Source organism: Stegodyphus dumicola, chromosome 4, assembly GCF_044657685.1.
Source record: "Stegodyphus dumicola isolate Sdum_Otavi_A_Nest chromosome 4, ASM4465768v1".
Taxonomy (NCBI): domain Eukaryota; kingdom Metazoa; phylum Arthropoda; class Arachnida; order Araneae; family Eresidae; genus Stegodyphus; species Stegodyphus dumicola.
This window is the reverse complement of record NC_140771.1, coordinates 104,544,279-104,569,297: the sequence shown is the minus strand read 5'-3', so window position 1 is coordinate 104,569,297 and position 25,019 is coordinate 104,544,279. Positions and strand designations below refer to the sequence as shown.

Here is a 25,019-nt window from a genome sequence, read left to right as displayed (position 1 = left end):
CCCTGAGGGTCATTGTCCATATGGAGAAGGGAATGATGTTTTCGAAAACAGTGACTGCAGGAAAAGTTTGAATTGCATTCTCCCGAATGAGTTTTTAGACAATTCACACATAATTTTTTATTTTTGACGATAATGTGCCTATTTTCAACATTCATTTGTTTGAACGCACTACATTTAAAGAGGGCATGGTTTCCTTTACAATGGATACATTTTTTGAGTTGGAATGAATTGAATTTATAACAAAACCTTTTGGTTTTGCACCGATACTGGGTTTTAGGAGGAAATTTGAAAGGCATATTTTTATGAATGCTTTCTAGTACCAAACTTCGGTTTTCAAGAAATTTTTAAAATTCATCGAGTAATGGAACATCTTTAGATTTTAAGGTAAGCTCAAATTGCTTCCGCGTTTCCTTGTCGATTTTCTGAAGGAGAATATTTATTAAAATTGCATTAGATAGCCTATCAAGATTGTACTCTAACGTTTTTAAGTCGCGTAGATTGCGTTTGGTGTGATCTAATAATCGGCGAAGTTCCTTAGGTTATCAGGTTCAATGTTCCGTCTTACTTTCTTCGGGAACATGCAAGGACCTGACCTACTGGTTAATTTACCTACTGGGTTTGCTCAATAATTTCGTAATGATTTCTTCCTAAAAAAACATATCATTCAAGTTTCTTCAGAGTACATTTCAACTTCTGAGTATTATGTCTATGATAGAGGGCATAAGAATTTTAGAAAGGCTAATGTAGGGCATAGCATAAAAAAGATTGGGAAACACTGTGTTATTCGATTCTTCGGAGTATAGTACTATGTTTCTCCACATGCGCAGGTTTTGCAAATCAACTTCCTCCCGGAAATATGCATTCTAACCACAACCGTGTTGACATCGGTTTATGATAACTGACGGGCGTTGTGTGTTTCTATAAAACTATTTAAATATTATTTAATGGCTGGAAGATTACCGGCGATTGTCATAGACAATGGAACAGGGTATGTAAGAAAGTATTTTTTAAAAATTTGAATACCCTGTGGAAATACTCATGTCTGTATGAAATTTCACTTTTTCTAAATCATGTAGTGCTCCACTGTTAAATACAAGAATTATTGATTTTTGTTTCCACTGTCGTTTTAATGTATTTAAATTGAAAATGTTTCAGATAGTAAAATATTTCAAATGGAATTTATAATGTCCAAACTGTGTTTCAGTACTTAGATTTGTATTGGTGATTCTTTGTGTGTGGCTCTTTAATTTCAGTCAGATGTTGTTTCCTGAACCGGTGTTTTGTTAATTACTTAATTTCTAACTTCTGTACTGCATGAAGGTAAAATTATATTTTAAAGTATGCATTTTGTACTGAAATACTTTTAAAAAGTTAAATATGCCAGTGCATCGAAGGATTTTAAATATTTCTGATTGCAAAACAAAAAAGGAAAGAAAATTATGTTATTTTTCATTAATTGCTAATCTGTTTACAATTTAATTTTTCGTTTTCATATTATGTAAAATTATATGCTGAGAAAAGATAACTTTACCTTTTAGAGGATGAAAAGATTTGTTTTTATAAGGTGGTCAGGAAATTTGAGTATTTGTCTTAGATTTTATAAACACACACATACGTATATATGCATATACAGTCAAACTTTGAACTAGTTAAAATCGTATAAAATTAGTTAAAATCGCAACTTTATTTTAGCATAGATTTTAGATAAAATCTTATCAGTTTCAAGGGCAATCACACAATCTTGCTTCTTCAGGCATAAAAAAAAAGTTTGTAAAAGAATTTTTTGAGAATAATGGAATAAAGATCTGGTTGTAGAAGTTCTACTCTTTCTCTCTCTGTATACATATATATATATATATATCTGTGTGCATGTAAGCTATAAAATAGGAAACAAACGTCTAACTGAAATTTGGCAATATTCCTTTTTATTCCTCATTTTAATTTGTTCATTTCCCCTTCCTGCCCTAAAACTACAAGCTGTTTACAAGACAGTACAAAGTCCGAAATCCAGACGTCCATTATCTGCAATGATCTGAAATCCGAACCTCAAAGCCACAAACTTTTTTTTTTTTTTTTGTATGCTTTATGCATGCGCATTTGATTTTTCCTTCCATGAAAAAAAAAATGTGGAGATTTTCACTTAAAAATTACAATTCTTAATTTCATTTAGGCACTAAATAAAATACCTCGTTATGGAGAAACAATCATGTAAATATAAATTTGTGAGATTAATAATTTAGCTCCGTTGAATGTCTGCTTGGCATACATCTCAGACCGAAACATTCATCTATTTTATATCCCTGATGCCGAGCTGGCGAATCATTATTTGTTATATTTTGCTTTCATCACCACATGTTTATCAATACATGACAGCTTCAGTAATAACTCATGCAGTGATGTCTAAACTTTTTTTTTTATATATTAGTAATTGAATAACAAGAGTATGGCAACCTTTTATGCTCACATTATGCTTGGCGATGATTATAAATTTTTTAATACTCTAAGAAATATTGACAAGGAAAAATTCAACAAAAATTTTTCATATGCTAAAAATAGATTTTGTTATTGAAACTCATAGGCCAAAAGATTACATTTAGTGCTATTTTAATTAAGAATAACTGATATGTTATTCACCATAAACCCAGAAGCGGAAGCAGAATATGTCGGCATGGGACGGCAGAATTTAGGAAAGACAAAATTTTTGGAATTTGGGGAAGCAATTTGGGCAAAATTAAGGGATGAGACGTTTTTTATAATCCAAACTTTTTGTATTCTCGACACAGCAATTACAGCAACTTTGAACAAGAAATTATGTCTGTTTATATAATTAAAGAGAAAGTATTAGCACAAAAAAAATGAAGCAACTTAAACAACTTACTTTGAAAGAAATGTTTATGATAAAGTAAACAAATAAATATTAAGCTTTTTTTTTCTTGTAAATGTTGATACCCTTTAGATCATAATTGCTCTTTATTTCATAAATTACAATTTCATACTTTTAATTGTATAATTTCTGCATGCCATCTTACCAGATTTAAATTGATGATTTAATATCTGGAAAAATCCCAAATCCGGAATCGGATTTCGGTCTTTGTACTGTATATGAATCTGAAGTGCCACCTTATGTAAGCTTAGCAATGCGGATATCTTTTATCCAATCAAATCCAATTATTATCAAAATTCCGGTTAAAATTTACTCTACTGTACCCCTTGGCGAAGCATTTCTTTTTTGACGCCAAGATTAGCGCCACGAAGGATCGGCACCAGTTTCAAGATGGGGCCAATCCTTCCACCTGCTACACAAAACTAAAACAAGAAGTCAAACACTTATACAAACTCTGTGTCCATGTACACATCAACCTATTTTTTTTTTAACTTAAAAAAAAAAATCGGAGAACTGCACAAACTAAGCATTGCGCACTGAACTTTGTTCATGTACACATTGATCTATTTTCACGTAAACAAAATCAGGAAGCTAAAACAAAGATAAAACTATCGTGTTAACCAGAAAAAAATTCGCCACTGTCTTAACATACAGAGAAGAATAAATAACCAAAAATACTCAAACAGAGAGGAATAAATAACCCAAAATACATATTTCCTAACATAAAATCATTAAACAACAAATCCTTTAACAAAAATTAACACACAGAAATGAATAAATAAATGAAATGTCAATTTTATATACCTTTTTCTCACATGCATATGTTTAGGCTTCCCACGACCATCTCCTCCATCCTCCATGTAAGCAATTTAATTAAATTTTTTGTCGTTTCGGCTCATTCATATCTATCAAGAATTAAACCAGCTTTCATACAAAAATCAAACATCTTTCATCCATCATCTAACTGATACAAAAACCAGCTTCATACAAAAATCAAACATCTTTCATCCATCATCTAACTGATACAAAAACCTCAAATTTACAATAGTAGCAAGTAAAATAATAGGATGTTCAAAATACAGGACCATACCATGTACTTGCAACCAAATGCAGTAATTCAAAAGAATGGTAACAACCAAAAACCCGGGTCCATACAAAAGGGTTACTACAGTCAAAAGTCTTTAATCCAGGCTCGTCGGGACTTTGGCGATTCCGGATTATCGTTTTTTCCGGATTATAGATCATCAATTTAAACTGGTAAGATAGCATGCAGAAATTACAAAATTAAAAATATGAAATTGTAATTTATGAAATAAAGAGCAATTATGATCTAAAGGATATCAAAATTTACAAAAAAAAGCGTAATATTTATTTGTTTACTTTATTAAACATTTCTTTCAACGCGCGCATGTGTAAAGCATACATTACGCATAGTCGAAATTAGAAAATTGCAACCAGAAAACTATTTGATGTGTATTCGTGTTATTTATAATGACAAGGAATTTGATTTAAATCATATCAAAGATGGAGTACATCGAGATGAAATACTACATTTAGTAAAGAATTATAAGCCAAATAGAATAAAAACATCTGCCCTGAAGATAAGGATAGTGCTGACAGATCAACTTCCAGTTCATTGCACGCCACGATGTTTCTCCCCACCCCCGCAGAGCAGCGTGAAATTGATAAACAGATTTCGGAATGGTTAGAAAAAAAGGATATGCCTTTACCCATTTTTTGCAGCAATTCCACTTTTTGTTTGATGGACATCGAAACATGCTTTCGCTTTCTAGATCCTTTGGCAGCTCCAGAATCGGAAATTCTTTTTGACATAATCGAAAGTTCAAGCTTACTTTTATAAAATTGCTCTAACAGTCTGCAAAAAAATAATAAGCCGGATCCAATTTGAAGATTAAGGAACAACGCAATCAGCAACATTAACTGAAATAGATAATTAGATAAGTTTAGCTTAGCTTATACCGTCCGTTATACATTAAATGTGCATGTGTAAATGCATATGCACATGCGTAAAAGTATTATGCTCATGTGTAATAGCATATGCGCATGCATAAACGCATTAATATTTTTTTATTATACTTTCTATTAATTATAGTTTTTATTATACTTTCTATTAATTTATATTATTTTTTATTAATACTTTCTGCACATGCATAAATGCATTATGCGTTTATGCATGCGCAGAAAGTTTGTAGCTTTGAGGTCCGGATTATGGATGTCCGGATTAACGACTTTTGACTGTATTACAAAAAATATTCCAAATCTAAATTTATCACAACACGTTTGGGGATATTCGCAGAAACAGCCCCTTTTTAATGACAAAAGCTAAAAAAAAAATTTCCCCTAAGGCTAATTTCGCCAACATTATTAACATTAGGAGTACTGAGAAACCTATTTCACGCACTGGGCTTCCAGATTTCCTGAACAACTAATACCACTTGGCAATACCTTGGGAAAACCTACTATCTCTCTCCTTGCTGGCTGAATGCATATTTATTTTGCTGTTTCGCCTTGCAGCTGCTAACATGTGCTGTTCATCTCTCTACTTAATCCATTATCTAGAGATGTGCTTAGCTATACAAAATTGAGTACTTGCTTTCTGCAGTGGCCTTGGTGAGAAACAAATGGTTACCAATTTGTACATTTGTGAGAAATAGACGTAATTGCACTCTGGCAGTATAGTAGTTTTTCATTACAAAATACCCATTATGCACCTTATTTTCAAATGAAATCATAAATTTTAAAATATTTAATTTATTATAGTGCACATTTTATTACTATATTTTGAAAGAATAACATACATAAAAGAAATTCCATTTTTTACAAGCACTTCCTAGTGGCCACAATCCAGCAATTGCTGCTAGATATGCCTCTTAATACAATATCGTGGCTAACTTAGTGCCTGAACGTGAACTCTGCTAAATATTCCAGCTGATGGTGAGCTGTATATATGTGCTTTTTGTTTCACTATTTCATTGATAGCCGTAAGAAAAAATATTTGTGATCAATGAAACCAATTCTCAGCATGAAGGCTTTTCTTCTTTTTATAGCTGCTGACATTGCAATGTGAATAGTTTCTTTTCCAACATATAATGCACATTTTTACAAATTCTTTCGTTTTTCATTTCAAATTTCATCACCTTTTTCTTGTAAAAAGGTATAGCTTTCTTTTCATTTTATGGTAGATTGGAAACATAAACTGAAAAGAAAGCTATACCTTATAAGTATGATAAATATTTGCAGTGAAAAATCATTATAATTTAAAAGTGAAAATATTCGTTAGTCAATGAAATGTGAACTGTGAGCACATAGAAAAATCCTTTATATTTTGAAACCATAGGTAGAAGAAGTGCATATGCGCAGATTGATAACCTTTGAAATAATTGCTGTATTTTATAGTGAAAATTTTTACGAGCCAAGGAAATGTGAACTACAGTCAAAAGTCGTTAATCCGGATTCGTCGGGACTTCGGCGATTCCGGATTATAGATCATCAGTTTAAATCTCAAAAGATGGCATGCAGGAATTCTAAAATTAAAAATATGAAACCTTAATTTATGAAATAAAGAACAATTATAATCTAATGGGTATCAAAATTTACAAAAAAAAGCTTAATATTTATTTGTTTACTTTATTAAACATTTCTTTCAATGTAAGTTGTTTTAAGTTGCTTCGTTTTATGTGATAATACTTTCTCTTTAATTCTATAAACAGACACAATTTCTTGTTCAGTTACAAAGTTCCGCTGTTCAAGTCCCGTTAATTGTTGTGTCGAGAATACCGACTAACTTGTCAATCGAAATTTTTTCGTTTTCACTAACCTCTCTGTCACATTCTTCATGTCTTTATCCATTTTTTGCAGCAATTTCACTTTTTGTTTGATAGACATCAAAACATACTTTCGTTTTGTAGGATCCTTTGGGAGCTCCAGAATCAGAAATTCTATTTGACATAATCGAAAGTTCAGGTTTACTTTTATAAAATTGCTCTTACAGTCTGCAAAAAATAATAATCCGGATCCAATTCGAAGATTAAGGAACAACGCAATCATCAACATTAACTGAAATAGATAATTAGATAATTTTAGATTATGCCGTCCGTTATACATAAAACGTGCACGCAAAAACTTATTCTGCGCTTGCGCACACGCATATGCACAGTGGTAAAAAGTCTTACACACATGTGTCAACGCGCCGCATGCGCAGAAAGTTTTTAGCTTTAAGGTCCGGATTATAGATCATTCTGGATTATGGGTGTCCGAATTAACGACTTTTGACTGTATAAGCTTGAACAAAAAAATCATTGTATTTTAAAAGTGACACTAGAAGAAACGCATATGTACAGATTAGTAACCATAAATGTTTGCTTCTCGTTAATGCAGAAACATGCCAAATCAACATTCTCTGCAAAGCTGCTCTTGACAACAAGTACCCAAAATTGTGAGATTGCATATTATACCCATAATGATATATAATCGACAATATGTATCTCAAGAATGTCCAGCAATAAATCATGTTGTCTTCAGCCATGTCTGTCTGTGAATGTCATCATATATATCTATACAGCTGCCTTCTAATCATCAAGATATTTACAGAAATTATTACATATATATATAGATTCAAACAAATAAAATCGAGGTTTGAGAATAATGCCCAACGTTAACTTGCTTAGAAGGTAATGTTAAAATAGTAGTGATAATTTTAGCATTTGAAAAAAATACAGTTTATTAAATTTTTGAATTACTGTATTTGCTGGTGCTTTTTTTCTTCGAATATAGATCTGGAAAACGAGGTGCGTCTTGTACCTCGATATACTATGTTTTATACGTTGATACTCAATTTATTCAGAGTTAGCATTTTGCAAGTTTGTGAATGGGTCAAAGCTTCGTGGGATGCTGCGAAAACAGAGACAGTGGTTAAATCATTCAAGAAGTGTGGCATTTGTAATGCACTGGATGGTACATAAGACAATTTGTTGTATGGGGACTCGGATGCTGATTTAGAAGATGTTTCAAGTGACTCTTCACTTAGCTCTGGAGACTAGTCTAGGTCCCTTAGTCTGGGTTTTGACAAAGAAGATTCCCTTAGTCTGGGTTTTGACGAAGAAGATTAAAAGGTGTTCTTTCCCAGATAGATTAGGTATTTGCAGAAAGTATTACTTCGTATTTGTATTACTTTATATATTTAAAATACTGTAAATTAATTATAATGATCAGTAAAAGTTTTATCCTTTAAAAATGTGCATAAAAAAAGGGGTGCATCTTATATGCTGGCAAATGCGGTAATAAAATCTTACATATTGTGAAAACTTTAGCATTATTTGTAGTATGTAATTTTTTACATGTTTAACCTGTCAAAAATAGTTTTCGGCCGGCCTATATTTGACGGTGCCCTCGCCAAGTTGTTGTTTCATTTATGGGAACCTGAGTAGTTGAATGTTATGAAAACCCTATTATGATGTAATTGGTTGTGTGAATTTGACTGATGGGAAAAGATTTGTAAGGGCTTGTTTGTGTGTTGGATAGGAAGTTGCTTATTTTGTCGTTTACATTATAAAACGGCTGAATGTGGTAAGATTAATTTGAAATTTCTATAGGATTTGGAATGAAGGGGGGAGGAAGCATTAATTGACTGGTGTGTAAATGAAGGCTTACTTAGTAGCATTTATAAGTGTCCTGTTTGTACAAAGGAAATACATATGGTCGAATGTAAAGATCATTCAGATGGGTTTGTCGCGAGAAAGTATCAAATGGTCACCATATAAAGCGTTCCATTAGAAAGAGAACATGGTTTGAGGAAAATTTTTTGATGCTGTTTAGGAATATTGTGTGCCACACACTGAAGACATAAAAATTTCTGAATAAGGTAGGTGGCTATTTCCTTTGTGTAGTGCATAGTGCTTTTTTATGTTATTTCATTGTTTGATTTAAAGTGGAGTTTATTGAGATTATATATTTTTTGTGCAAGATCCCGAGTTTGCGCAATTCTGTGTTTTTTTTTTTTTTTTTTTTTTTTTGAGTGAAAATAGTTTGTGAATGTGATATACATGGATACCAAGACTTGTTATTTTGGCTTTGTTTAGCGGCGATTTTTTTGCACGAAAATCGCCGCTAAACAAAGCTAAAATAACAAATCAAAGAACTGCATAAACTCTATGTCTATGTACCGCCAAGGTGGCACCGTCAAATATAGTTTTACCTAGTTTTCTACTATGCTTATACAGTTTATTTTTGTATAATAAATCTAACAAAGTAAAGAATAGTCATTTTTCATCTTACTGCAAGAAAAATGCAACTTGAGTTATATGTCTTTTCATGTAAAACATATATTGTACTATTTTATACACAAAATATTTTGAGCTAGGAATATAATATATTAATAATAGATTCCATATTTTTTAGATATACAAAGCTTGGATTTGCTGGCAATAGGGAACCACAGTTCATTATTCCTTCTGGTAAAATGATTTTAATTACTCCCAAATGTTATCAGTTGGGTATATATAATTCAATTGTTTATATATATATATATTGTACTTTTTGATGTACAGGATGCCAATCATAATGATGCACCAAAGCACTAAATATTTGTATCTGTTTATTTCACTTTGTGAATAGCTATGAATTAGCAAGTGAGCATCAAGATTATTATGAATAATTGATTTTCTCCCAAGCCTTATATTGTTCTTTGTTGAAGTGCTGATATTTGTTAAAGAAAAATTAGTGGGGATTACTCAATTTGCCAATTGCCAGATGATGTATGATTATAATTAAGAATTCTTTCAAAAGAAAGTGTCATCCATACGGACAAAACTTCTTTGTCCACTATAAAAGGCGAATCGCTTTTCGAATTGTTACCATCAAATATTATTACTCTGTATTTTTTTAAGGAAAATTAATGATGAAGTATGCATGTATGTGTGATACTTATGCTGTGAGTACCTAGGGCCATCTAATTTTGAATAACCTAGTCCTCCATCCGAACATGTGCACCTGGAAGCCCGAATTTTGAATTTCATATTTTGTAAAACTTTCATTTATAATGCGTTTCTGATTAATGAACTTGCCAATTTGGAAGCAACCAGTGGCGACACTGTACGGAATAAAACATTTTTATCTCCAGCTTGTGAGATTATCTATCAGATATTCTAAAGATATGTTGTTTTTAAATATTTTGTAAGTTGCTGTTGAATTGAATTTTATGTGACATAAGTGCAAAGAGCTTAACTTGAAGTTAATACATAAAACGTTAACAGTAAAAAGATAAGGGAAAGTTTTGCAAGAAAACTGAATATTGATACAAGGAACTAAGAAAAGACTGAAAAAAATGTAAAAAAAATGCCAACTCTCAATGCAGGATCAGGAATTCTAAACATGTGATATTATGCTGCTTTTAAAATTTTTGTAACTTTGTTCTTGACTTGTATATGGCACAAGTGGGAAGAAAATGATGCTTAATTAATAACACAATATATTATTAATATAATTATATAATTATAAAAGAAATGGGTTAGCGGGAGTAAGTGCAACAGCAGACTAGTACATGCCAACTCAGCAAGAGCATAGAAAAACTAACGAACGCTACTCTTCCGTTAGAGTGGCATCAGTTAAAAATGAAGGAAAATATAAGAAGAAAACAACGCTACAACACACCAGCAGACTAGTACATGCCAGCTCAAGAGCATAGAAAAACTAACGAACAGTACTCTTCTATTGGAGTGGCATCAGTTAAAAATGAAGGAAAATATGAGAAGAAAACAATGCTACAACAACACACCAAATATTGTGGCTTGAGAAATTAATATTTGAAATATCAAGGCTTGAGATTTCTAGTTTTCATTCGAAATATCATCACCTTATCGCCCCTTTTTTTTTTTTTTTTTTTTTTTTTTTTTTTGTGTGTGTGTGTGTGATATTACACAGTTTGGCAGTTACTTTATGACAAAGAGGCTGCCATCCTTCAGGATAAAGGAATAATTCATAGCAATTGACTTTGTTCTCAAAATCATTTGATAAAGTTAACTTTTGACTCAAACAAAGCTCCTATATGCCGTTGTTACCATAGACCTGTTATATACTAGACGGAGCATCGCCATTCAGAACCGGGTGAAAAAGTGGCACAGGAATGAGCTGTAAGAGTTTGGGCATGAAATGGAACTGAATCCAGACTTTGGCGTACTATCGCCATGGCTGGCGATTTTTTTTCCTCTCTTTTCTCTCAGTTCGAAATGCGAACTTGGAAAGGCGTCATTTCGCAGAAGCTGCCGTTGAATTTGCAGAAGACGTTAGATCGATAAACACCAGCCAAAATTAATAATTTTCCTAAAATTGGACACTTTATTTTAAAATTTAACTTTATTTTAAATTTTAATTTTTAAAATTTAAATAATTTTCATGCTGTAGAATAATATTTTGCAATATGTCCATCGGCGTCTACAAAATTTAAAATAAAATAAGAAAAACTGGAGAGAACAAACTAAATAATAAACTAATAACTAAATAATAAACTAATAGCAAACTAAAAAATAAATAAATAAAAAAGGCCTTTTTAGTACTTAGGACAGAATAAAAAATAAAAAAATAGATAACATAAGAAGAATGAGTGAAAACAGAAAATAGTACAAAAAAGAAAATTTAATATTAATACGAAAAGGAAATTTAATGTTAATACAAAAGGGAAATTTAATATTAATGCGAAAAGGAAATTTAATGTTAATACGAAAAGGAAATTTAATGTTAATACGGTGTATTACAGAGAACAACAGAGTAGGCAAATCAAAGTGAGAAAGATATTAAATAAAATGAACTAAAAATGAATGTCAATATAGCAGATATAAGTTAAAAGGAAGAGCGAGAGTGGTAAATAATTAAATTATGAAACAAAAAGGTGGTAAATTAAGACTTCCTTTTACTAGCAAATATATATATATATTATGCACGTTGCACAATGTAGTCGCACTTATTTTAAATAATTTTAGAAAGTAGAATTTAAATAATGTTCATTATTTTTAAAAAGAAACTTAAAACTATTAAAGTTTTGAAATTTAACTGCTATATAATTGCTATTTTCTTAATACTTAACAAATTCTTAATATTTGAATAAATGCCAGAAACATGATATAAGAAAGAAAATACGTGATTGAAGGTAAACAAATTTGTTATATTTGGATGCAAGAAAAGGGGATAAAATAAAGTCATTCATGTCCCCCCCCCAAAAAAAACATAATTTTATGCAGTTCTTACACAGTGTTACATCAACATTACCAAGTATTAAATACATACATTACTACTTCGCACGTGTCCGCATGAGCAAACGCATACAAAGAATATATAAACAAACACATTCAAAGCAGTCTGTTGGCGTATAAAAAATGTCGCCAAAGCAGAATACTAGACTAATTAAAATTATATTGTATTACTAAAATTTTAACATTTTTTTCAGAAAACAGTTATTAGAAACATACATATATATTAAGATACTTTTATTTAAATGTTATTTCAAGTATGCATATATTATATAAAATTAGAAAATCTATTTTTTATTAGAAAAAGGCAAGTAGAGTGGATAAAAAAACCTCTACATTTTATAAAATTAGGTTTTAAAACATTAGAAAAAGCTCAGTTGTGAAATGTTACTCCTCCATCTTTCACATATCTGGAAGTACATCCATATGCGGAGCACGAAAGTATCATTCTTGAAGTCCGAAACAATGCACTTACACGCAAAACACTTCACAAATTCTCCATAGAACTGTAATGGTAAGGAAGATTCGCGGGAAATACGATTTGGGAAATGTTCTAAATGTCACGTGGTTCGCATTCCTGTTCCCCTTCAGGGTTGCCATTTCTATCTCTAGTACATTACAGCTCTATGGTTGTTACATATGTTCTTGCTGTGAGAAAAAAAAGGATCGAGAATCAAAACATGGTTTGAAGGCTCGTACCTTTTTCTCCTCAGTGTCATTCGTTTTATCTATGTGTGGTGTCAGGAATTGATGCCGATTGAATTTTGCCAACTTCACTTAGAAATCAGCCATAATACAATAGTAAAATTCAAATAATTATTTGAGGGAGGTATGTGCAAATAGTTTGATATCTGGTAAAAGAAATAAAATCAGTGGAGCCAACAAAATCATAGAAACAGAAGAAAGTCTTTGCACAAAAAGAAAAAAACAAAGTTGGATGTGTTCCTCCAGAATAATGGGTATTCGGAGAAGACAAAGAATGTTTTCTGGTCGCCGTTCCCGATCATTGTGCTACAACATTGATGACCGTCATTCAGGAAAATATCGCAGTTGGCAGCATTATATTTTCTGACTGCTGAAAAGGATATAAGAAAGAGGAATTAAGAAATGCTGGCACAGTTATAATTTTGTAGACCCTAAAACCGAATGCCATACCCAACCTAAGGAAATAATAAAAGTCAGTGGGGCACTACTTGTCACTATTTAGTGTCATATTTGATAGAATTTATATGGTATCTGTTATATTCAAAAACTGGAATTTTTCTATAGTATTGAATATTTAGCATTTTATACTACCTGTTTATATTAAATTTCATTTTTTTTTAAATTTATGCATAAATATTCTTTATGCCAATTGTTTAGATTAAATTTCAGTTTGTTTTGTTATTTTTTATTTGTGTACAGAATATTCTAGGTTAAAAAATTTAAAGGAACAATTTACTTTCTTTAAGAATTGTGAAATTTTAAAAATTCACTTTTTGCAGAACAATTTTTTGAGTCTTTTGAATTATTATTTCATAATTTTATACTTGGCAACAATTGATGGCCAACAAAAGTGGCGCATTTTTAACTGAGGCGGCTCTAACAGAATAGTACCTAAAAAATTCTTATAAGTGGTCATTAAAATCTGAATCCTTTCAGATTTGCCCCCCCCCTTTTTTTTTTTTTTTTTTTTTTTTTTTTTTTAAGTATATTTTGGATGTAATAACTTGACAATATATACAGCTGTATATGTTATCAAAGTTGCTATTCTTGTGTGCAGTTAAATTTTATACCAACATTTATATTTGTTTCCAAGTGTTGCTTGACAAAACGTACCAAATATTTTTGACATCAAAATTGCAAAATGTTCTTTTAGTCTTAATATTTATTTCCTTAATATATTAAAAGCAGATATTTTTCATGTAGCTACTTCATCAACCTTTAATATTTTTTTCCATTCTATTTCTGAAGCTATAGCAATAAGAGAAACTGCAAAAATAGGAGATCAAGCAATAAGGAGGTTAGGTCGTGGCATAGATGATTTAGATTTTTACATTGGAGATGAAGCTATTGATTCTACAGGATATGCAGTCAAGGTAACTTTCATAAAATTTTAAAGTTTTTTTTTAATACTTAAAAGTCTTGTGATTTTATGTACTTATGCTAGATCTTGAGTTTCAAATAAAAAATTAGTGCAGAAACTTTGATACTTTTCTGATAATGAAAATGATATATATAATTTTGATGATTTAATATAAATTTCTGATAATAAAAAATATTTGGAACTATGTGTATTGAACCTATAACATTTTTGTGCTCATTTCAATGAATTTTTCTAATTTAGTACCCTATTCGCCATGGTATTGTAGAAGACTGGGATTTAATGGAACGATTTTGGGAACAGTGTATTTTTAAATACCTTCGAGCTGAACCAGAAGATCATCATTTTTTATTGGTACCATTTTTTAAAAAAATTTTCTCATTTGTAATGCTTATTTTCACTTTTTGCAATGCTAATATTGCCTTTAGTTAAAAACATTACTGTAAATATAAATTAATACTTTCCATTGTAAATATTGAAAATATTTCGATGAGTAAATATTGAAAATTAATTCTAGAAAATGTCTGGCCTAAAATTTATGCAAATATTGGGTCATCCAAACAGTTTTTTTTTTTTTTTTTTTTAAACAAATGAAGAAATTTCATTGAATCACATCAGCACTTATGCTCGTTTTCCTGTATTATTTATACCATTTGTTTCTTGCACAAATTGGCAATTTGTATGAATGTTTTTTTAATAAAAAACTAGTAACAGTTTAACTTTATACATATACATTAACCAAATACATTTGCATTTTGATGAAATCAGATTCCTTTTTAATTTGAGTATTCTTTTTGATGTTTTCCTTTAATTATAAAAAATTATTGATTCCACCTTTCTATTGTAGTAAATATTTTATCATTCAGATTGTATCTTTTTTCGTTTTTTTCCCCCTTAAGTTTTTGTGATAACTGATTTTATTCTTCTTTTTTATTTATGTATTTTTTAAATATTCTCCTTTAGTTTAAAAAACTGTTGTTGATTATATCTTCATTGTATTGCACTGGATTCTGCATCCTTCTGATGGCAGTATTAATGCAGAATTTTAGAAAGCAAGTGAATTACATAAAATGCACTGAAAGTTTTTTGCAAAGGGCTACATTCCACTTGACACCTTCTTCCTGATTTTTTTTTTTTTTTTTTTTTTTTTTTTTTTTTTTTTTTTAAGCTTATTTCTTCTTACTTGATTTTTTATCATAGCATTCTATTGTTAAAATTTACTTTGACAGAGACTTGAACTCGGGCTCCCTAAGTCATTTGTATTTCCACTACATTTTGAAGTCATTGATCTCTTTATCTAATCTTCACATTAGCTTGCTGTTATTAAAATTTACATAGATCGAGACTTGAACAAAGGTTCTTTAATTCTGGAATAGTATTTCCACTGTATTTTAAAGCCATCAACTTCTTTTACATGCGGGTTAATGAGCATAATCAGTTCTCGACAATATGGATAAATAAAGAGTATTGTTTTAAAGATAAATATTGTATATCCTGTTACAAGTTATGCCAAGAGGACATTTTAGCAGATAAACTAGAATTTTAGTTTCTCAAACCAGGAATACAAATAATGGCCTAAGTATAAAGGCTTCTCTTAAAGCTATCTAATTGAAAGCATTTTAATTACATTTTTTCTCTCATATTTAATTCACTTTAATTACTTTTATTATAGTGTAATAAGTTTTAATACTTTTATACGGAGGCTGTTCGCACATTTTTTAGACTATTTTGGTAAGTGGTAATAAAAAATCGTTTGCTTCAAAAGAAGTAATTGCAATTGTATTATGTTTTTAAAAATCAAAATTATCGTCTGTGGCTTGAAAGTTTTGTTTTTATTCAAAATGGCGAATTTAACAAAGCAGTGGTTCGAAGGCTACATTTAAGCTGTTTCCGAAGAGAAATATGCATACTCCGTTATCCAAAAACGATGTGAGAGTCCTGGTTTTGTGATATCTAAGGCGTCAATAGGTAATATCATCAACAAGAAAGGAAAAAAACATCAAATTGGAGCCTCAAGTGGGACAAAAATTCCAAACAAGTATCCAAGGAAAAAACGGACATCTTCGACTATTGCAAAGGTTAAAGAAATGTTCTTAAAGGTTAATGTTAAAAAAAAAATTCCACTAGTCAAAGGACAGTTGCAAAATCATTAAAATGCTCGCTGTCCACTGTAAACAAATGATAAACGTTGATTTAAATCTTAAGAAAGCGAAAAAACGCAATGTGCATCGTCTTCTTCCAAAGCATATCGCTCAACGCAGGACACGCTGCAGAATTCTATATGAGAAACACTTATCCAAAGAAAAATGGAAAATGATTGTCACAATAGATGAAGCATGGGTGTATTTAAATGATTGTAACAAAAAAAGAGCCATTTATTATCATAAAAGGGGAGAAAACATTTAAGTACATGGTTCAAAGAATCGAAAGAAAGTTTTTCTAAGGGATTCATGATCGTTGCTGGTTTTTCTTATAATGGCAAGTTAGAAATAAAGAGAGTGCAAAAAGATGTCAAGATTAACTCCAAATACTATCGGGAACATATTTTATCGCCAATTTTTCTGAATGAAATACCATCGCTTTACCCACAGTGCCATCAATCTGTGAGACTCCATCAGGACAAAGCTAGCAGTCACACATCAAAATCCACTGTAAATTTCCTAAAAGAAATGGAACAAAAAACTGGTATCAAGGCCATACCCTTCACTGATATCCCTACTAAATCTCCCGATGTGTCACCTATGGATTTTTGTGCTTTCGGACTTTTAAAAACTGCATTATCCAAATGTTATCCCCAAACCCTAACAGGACTCTGGAAAGCTGTTTGTGAGGAATGGGATAGAATACCTCTTCTACCACTTCAAAAGGCATTATTATCCTGGAAATTGTGGTGTCGAAAGATATTTTAGAATGAGGGATGTCAAATAGAACATTTAAAACACAAGAATTTTATGTAATTTAGTTTTGTGAATATAATATACATCGTCTAAAAAATGTGTAATCAGCCTCTGTACAATAGCACCAATATTTCTCATTTATTCTTATATTAATTGTAAAATTTCAGATGTATTTATAGTTATTGTTGATATAACGATGCTTGGGAAAACTAAAGATTTTAATGATATTTTATTTTACAGACAGAACCTCCTTTAAATACTCCAGAAAACCGAGAGTATACTGCTGAAATAATGTTTGAATCATTTAATGTTCCTGGATTGTATATTGCTGTTCAGGTATGTTGATTTTATAATATTGAATATTATTGCATCAGGTGCTTAACATTCAAGGAAAATTTATAAGCTGCTCTTACGTTGAACATTTATGTACCATTCTCTATCTTTTCATCCAGTTTCTTATAATCAATTGCTGCATATGTAGGTGGCTAGAGTGTTATGTGTATCAGATAAACTGTGCTTTTTTCAAGAGTTGATGCCACATTTATGGCCTTATTTTACTGTTTTGATAGAAGCTTTCTATATTTCCCATTCACATTGAGAACCATGTTTTATGGTTTAATATAAAGTATAAACAGTTTAGTAGCTGCAGAAATAGAGCAGCCAGCCTTTATACCATTTACAATCTGATCAGGTTCAAATTCACTGATATTCCTGCTTTTGAACACTTACATCCGAAACTCAAGCTTTATTATTAGGAATATACATCTCTGTTTTACATTATTTTGTATTTTGAATATTTATAAAACACTGAAGAACTATATTATGTGAAAATAGAGGGTAAAGTGTTGTTCTGTAAGCTTGACTATTAAAACATGAACTTTTCAGCACAATGAAAGAAAATATTATTGCTTCACTGATACAAATATAGTAATGATCGTGATGATTTGCCAGGACTGGCATTAGGCTTGTCACCCATTTACTTCCTAAATTTTGGTGCCTTCTTTGATTGCAGCATTTCTGCATTGGCACCTGGTCTTGAGCTGAATCAAGTGTTGCATCATCCTTGAAGAATGTGTTATGCTATTGTCCTCTTCTATTCAAGATGTATGGTGACAACTCCAATATAATAATGCTTTTCTGCTCTTAATGTTCAAAGCAAATTGAAGTCAGGGCTCCTAGTTATAAAGCCTTTTTGTGTTATCTTTCTTCTTACAGTACTCTCATACAGGGGATACAGCATACTGGTGCCTAGTCCCCTCTGTGCAGTCTCTGCAAATAATAAATTTTGCTGCCTATGATTCCCTGAATTCTATAAACTTTGCTACTTCTAGGTTTTGCTGTCAAGTGACTTGAATTCCTAAAAATTTTGCCATTTCTAAATTTTGCTGCTCAGTTCTCTTAAATTCTAAAAATTTTGCCACCCACTGTGGCTATACGGCACCAGTTTTGTGGGTTGCAATTTTATAATTTATTTTATGAAATTGCCAGGCCCTGCATTACTGATGCAAATGTGTATGGGAAAATAAAAATATCATAAATTCTGCTGTGAAACTTCACCTGCCTTTACAATGAAGTTTCATTTTGAAATTCTAGTGTATTTCCTTACAAGCTATCTTCATATTTATTGCTGCAAAATCCAAATTATAATAAAATGCTTCAATAGGCCTTAATGAATCAGCGTTATGTGATACTTTTTGCTATTAAATCTTAATCATCTGCATCGCATTTTACTTTTTTTTTTTTTTTTTTTTTTTTTTTTTTTTTTTTGAAGTTGCATGTATTATGTGTTAGTTTCTATATGGAAATGTATTTCAGCTGAGGAAATACATTTTCTTTTCTTATAAAAATTATTTAAAATAATAAAATTTTCTGTATACTTTTACTATTATAATAGGACAGTTGGTTTGTCTGCTGTCACAATCCTTGTTATAGACATGTATGAATTTGAAGGTTTCTCATGTAATTATTTTAGAATATTTAAATGTGTATCAGTTTTCTCTCAAAAATTCACTTTACACTTTTCTTTTCCGAGTCCCCCCCCCCCAAAAAAAAAGTCTTCTGGTTTTTTGCTCTTTCAGATTTGGTGGGATTTCCCCCCCCCCAGATTTTTTAGACCTTAGACCTTGAAAAGTTGAGACCTACAATTTCCAGAAAAATGCGATGGAATGAAACTTGTCTTCATGATATTAACATGTTATGGATGTGTTTTATAGGAAATTTGTGATGAATTCCTTATCTTTTGGAGAATTTTGGAAAAACAGTGAAAAAAAATTATTTAAATTTTCTCGTTTTAATCCCAGAAGTATATCTCTTAACATGCTTATCTTCTCATTATTTTCTTATCTTTCCACTAGATACAAACATTGAAACTATTGAAGAAAGCAAAGAATTTTTTTTTCCTCCAATGGCGGGCCCACAGCCGACTTCAGCTTGGCCACGACTAAGGCCATAAGTCGTGGTTAGTTTATTATGGAGGCACCTAATGGGTGGTTACCTTTGCCTCTTATGAAGGGATGGACAGTTACAACCATGCTTTCTCTGGAATTCGAACCTGTGCCCTTTGGTATGACAGTCAGCTCCCCTAACTACTATACGGTCTGGGCGGCTGCAGAGAAATTGAAAACCGACAGTTTATCGAGATTTATCATATATGTCTTTGTGTCTACCCTAAATTCTAAAAATTTTGCAATCTCTAAGTTTTGTTGCTCCATGCTTCTCTAAATTCTAAAAATTCTGTCACACTGGCTGTAGTGCCAGCTCTGAACTTATATCATTTCATATTTATTCCCAATACTCATATTATTAAAGAAAGAAAATTAGCAATTTATTCTATACATTCTAAAGTACAATTTGTTCTTCAGAATGCCAGAAATTCTTTTATTTAAATATGAAAATTCTAAAATGAAGAGAGAATTATTCTGCAAAAGTCAATAGTTGAAACATTTATAAATTAGGAGATGAAGCAAAGTAGTGAGACATTGATTAGCATACTGAAACAAATAAACTTAGATGCTGAAAAGGAAGAAAATTGATGTAAATTAATTAAAATATCTGAAAAATTTTCAAATTTAAAAAGATTCCATGAACATTTTGTTATTTGTTGTTGTAACATTTTGTTTGATGTTGCTACAAAACATAAATGTTACATAAATGCAACAGAAGACTTCTGTGTTTCCTTTTTTTCTAACATATGCCTCATGTTCCTTAACGCCAAATTTTAAGGCTCTCTTAGTTTGACCAATGTAAATTAAACCACATTGGCCAAGAATCCTGTAAATATTCAGAATTATATCAGCAATTCATATCTGGAATGAATTGCTGATATAATTCTGAATTCATATCTGGAATGGGTCCTTGAGTATGAAACTTGGAATTTTATTGATGGGAGAATAAACGACCCGAAAGATAAATTTCTATAAAATATGTGCAATTTTATATTCCAGGAATTCATATCTGGAATGGGGTCTTTGAGTATGAATCTTCGATTTTATTGATGGGAGAATAAACGACCTGAAAGTTAAATTTCTGTAAAATATGTGCAATTTTATAGCTAATTGATGGAAGATAGTTTATCTTTTGATAAATTAACACTAGAAATATTAACTATTGACTTAACATTTACAATGGGAAGATTTTTTTTGAACTACTTAAATTGGAAGACTATAAAAGAAGTTTTTCAAATTTAAATGCAAGGGCATTTTTATGACAGTTGACTGCATTCTCAGTTCTAGACCAAAACTTTTGTTCAATGGCAGTAAATTTTGGATAAGAATTAGTGAGTTCCAAATGAAGCTTATATAGCTTATGTTCAATGTGCGAACCCTGAATTTAGATTATTTTCAGAAGTATTGAAAGTGTGATATTTTAGTCTATTTCTTCCTTTTATATATTCATATATTGCATTTTGCTATAGAAATTATGTTGTGCAGCATCTATAATGCTGTTGCTATTTATTAATTTGAAACAGAGTTTCTGTCCAAGGCAGTGGTGTTTTGCATAATAAATTATTACCTATCCATTTATATTTTATTTAAGATTATGCAGTAAAATTGTTTAATGATTTATAAGAGAAAATGTTGGCAAAATTTGTTAAAGTTTGTACAGTTACATTTTGTATGTAGTTTCTGCGTAGGGCAATCCAAAATATTGTATGATTTTAATTATGTCCATGGGGATATGTTTTCCCTCGTCTCTGTTTTTGCAGTTGAATTAAAGGAAATTACATTCATCCCACATTTAAAGTAAAATATATAACTTTTTCTATAAAAATTAGATTGTGTTAAAAGAAATATTTTTCTTTCAACTTTTGCATTAATATGTAATATTTTTTGGTATAGGCAGTATTAGCTTTAGCTGCATCCTGGACATCCAGGCAGATGGGAGAGCGAACTTTGAATGGCTTAGTAATTGATTCTGGTGATGGTGTTACTCATTGTATTCCAGTGGTATGTGGTAACTTTATAGAATTCAGATCAAGTAAAAAATAAACAGTATTTCATTAACTTATTTCAAATTTTTAGATTTATTATGCATTAATGCGAAAAAAAGTGTTTTGTGTCTCTTAGGCTGAAGGATATGTTATTGGAAGTTGTATAAAACACATTCCAATTGCTGGTCGCAACATTACTTACTTTATTCAGAGCCTATTGAGGGAAAGGGAAGTTGGTATTCCTCCTGAACAGTCATTAGAAACAGCAAAAGCCATTAAGGTAAATATCACTAGTCTTGATTTTTTTTTTTTTTTTTAAATTTCTTTTAGAATTTTTTAAAATAATGTGTTTGTACTTTATAATCATGTGCACTTTACATATCTATGGTTATAGCCCCTTGAGCATTATATGTGTAAAATTCTATACAGAAAGATGGTTTTCTAATTCATTACATGCAAAAATTTTTGCCAGATTCTAATGCATCCGATTTCAGCTTGGATATATATTGGAAAAAAGGAGTCAAGGTACAAAATTAAAGGGTAATTTTCAAATTATAATAAAGAAAATACATTATCTTTTTGGAAAATTTTTAAATTATAGGATAAAACCCATAATGCTAAGAGGGTTAAATTTTGAACACATGCATATGAAATTTTTAAGGTTCTTTCTGATTATTCACCCCCTTCCTCTGGAACAGTATTCATGAAGCAATACATTATGGTGCCAAAATAGTTATTTTAGTAATGTCAAAATGAGCTGCCATGACATCATCAAAATATATTTTACATGGCAACTCAGGTCTGCTTGCAGCAGGCAAGGGTTTCAATACACATTGCTCATATATCATTGAATTAGACTTATCACCTTCCAGGGCTTAATTTCTAAAATTAGAAGTGCCGGAGCCCTATGGAAGACCGTCAGCAAAGAGGAACAAGAGTAAATAAATAAATAAAATGACTATTAAACTCATTAATAATTTTAAAATTAAATAGTTAATTATTATCAAATTAATTAATAATTAGTTGATTGATGTTTATTAATGATTTTTTAACCAGTAATTATTATATAATCAATTAATTGTAATTTAATTGATAATTATTAGATAATTAATTATTATTTATTGAAATAATTAAATAATTAACATCAAATTAAATGTAAAGAGATAAATTAAAATGTAAGCAATTTTTAATATAATTTTATTGTTAAAAATAAAATTTTTGAGATAAAATTTCTACTGAAATTGTTATTCAATTACATAAAAGAAGCGCTGCAGCCTTTTTATTTAAGGCTCCGGTACTAAGAAGCACAAGAGCCGGGATCCAGTGAGCTCCAGCCCAATTTAAGCTCTGGTTTTAGGGGGGGAGTTCTTTCATCATCACAAAAATTAAATATACATAAAGTATAGCTGATGAAAATTCAGATAATGCTAAAACCAGGGGCAAAACAGAATGAGGGTATGAGTGGGTGGAAACAAAAAATGAGGGGAATCTTGGTGAGAGAGAACGTTCTCTTTGACCCTCTCTGCTGATATAATTATAGCAATCAAGCAGATGTGTGTCAGGTGTAAAATGAGTTCTAAATCTGACTCCTAAACTTGCTGCTTACACTTCCCCCCCCACACACACACACACAAATTTACATTCCTATGAGGATAACTAACTGTAACCATCGATAACAATACACTAGATAGGATGTTATGTCTAGACATTTACGCATTCCTAAAAAAATCCCCCACTTTATTGCTCTTCTTAAAGGGAAAGGTTTCCGCATGTGAGTGAGGGGACTTTAATTGAATGTTTCATGTTCATGAGTTTGTATTTCTAGGGAATTCTAGGGAGTATTGCAAGGTCTGCTTATTGTTAAATTAAAACGTTGCAAATTCTAATTTTTTTCCCCTAAAATTGTGGTTTAGTTTTAGTACTGGAGATCATCTTATTTAGGGCTCCGGTGCGCTCCGGCTAGAATTGTAATTTATCTTAAAAATTGAGAAATACCAGAGCCGGGCTCCGTTGGGCTCTGGTGCAATTTAAGCACTGCCACCTTCCAAATTCGATGGTTCTTTTTCTAATACTGTTTTTGCATTGAGTATTTTTTTCTTTATAACAAATCGTAATGGGACTCTGAAGTAGCTGGCTGATGAAAAAAATGTTGCTTTTCTTCAGAAATGTAGTATTTTTCTCAACTGTAGAAAATGCAAAAATTCACATTGTACTTCTTAAATATTCTAATTACTTAGAAGCTGGTGTATTTCTTAGGCAATCAAATTTTAAAGAACTGCTGTGTCAAAAATTGCAAGCATTGCTGTATAAATGGGGAAAACAATGCCATATGCAGTGCCATATTTATGCATTTCTCTTTGATGTTGTTTTAAATGGAAACATGCATACAATAAAGATGTAGAAAAAATTAGGTAAGGATTTATTGGAAAAAGTAAGTGCTTAGCTTCCAACTCTGCTAGTTTTACCATTTCCAAATCTTCTAGTTCTTTTGCTCCATTACAATGAATCGAGAGTGAATTAATTACCTTCGGGGGAACTCCCGTTTCAACAAAATGTTTAACAGAAGTCCGTGTCATGCCTAGTAATTTTATTTTCTGCATTCACAATCAAAGCCTTTCTCATGTTCTGCCCCGTGTCAACGAAAAGAAAAAAAATGTGATTTAATTAGTGCTTTGAGGTTAACAATAGAAGTATATTCAGATCAACTATGATCAGCATTCCATTCATTACCCTATATAAAATGTGTTTTCAACTACCATATGCGAGATGCTTTTGTGCACTTCCATTTAGATATTGAAAATTAACAGAGGTTATCAATCATAGTGTCACTTACTTCACATGTGCTGAACCATAGGAAATGCTTCTCTGTTGCTTCCAATTGCTGCATTTTTAATATGTGGCCTTTTAAATGTTTGTAATTATTTTCTTTTGGTCAGAGTGTATAAAGTCGCTGTCCCCCTCTTCTATACAAAGCTGCTACTGAGTTAGTAGGGTTTAAAAATTGCATGAAGTGTTTTAATTCAAGTTTTTTCAATTTTATTTTAATATTTTGAGAAAACATAAAACATAAGTGTTCAAAAAAATGAAAAGAAAAGTATTCTGATTTTTTCATTTGATGGTTTCATATTTATTTTGTTTGTTAATTTTATTTTATATTTTTTGCTAATAGAGTATGTTTAAATTTTTTCATAACTATGAACTTATTAATTAATTAATGTTATTTTGAGATTTAAACACATAATAACCCTTTTTTTATTATATTTCATTAAAAGATAAATGATTTTATTAATGAATAAAGATTTCATTAAAATGAAAGATTAAAAATTTTATGGTATTAGAAATATAAATTTAAATAACTATTTTTGTAAAGAATAGTAATATTAAAGAAAAGTAAATAAAGAATTTTAATATTATTTTCAGGGGAGATAATTAAATTCTAATATCATTAATTATTATACTTGTGATT

General features: G+C 30.7%; 1 protein-coding gene across 1 annotated transcript in view; it reads left to right on the top strand.

Moving 5' to 3' along the window:
• The first annotated feature begins 840 nt into the window (after nt 1-840).
• Nucleotides 841-25,019, top strand: part of Arp3 (Actin-related protein 3) — a 44,467-nt gene continuing 20,288 nt past the window's right edge. The window contains exons 1-7 of the mRNA XM_035352187.2: nt 841-988; nt 9,302-9,357; nt 14,098-14,222; nt 14,471-14,581; nt 17,365-17,460; nt 21,462-21,569; nt 21,690-21,833. Of these exons, the coding sequence (XP_035208078.1) occupies nt 945-988; nt 9,302-9,357; nt 14,098-14,222; nt 14,471-14,581; nt 17,365-17,460; nt 21,462-21,569; nt 21,690-21,833 (684 nt within the window). The 5' untranslated portion in view covers nt 841-944. The remainder of the gene's footprint in view (nt 989-9,301; nt 9,358-14,097; nt 14,223-14,470; nt 14,582-17,364; nt 17,461-21,461; nt 21,570-21,689; nt 21,834-25,019) is intronic.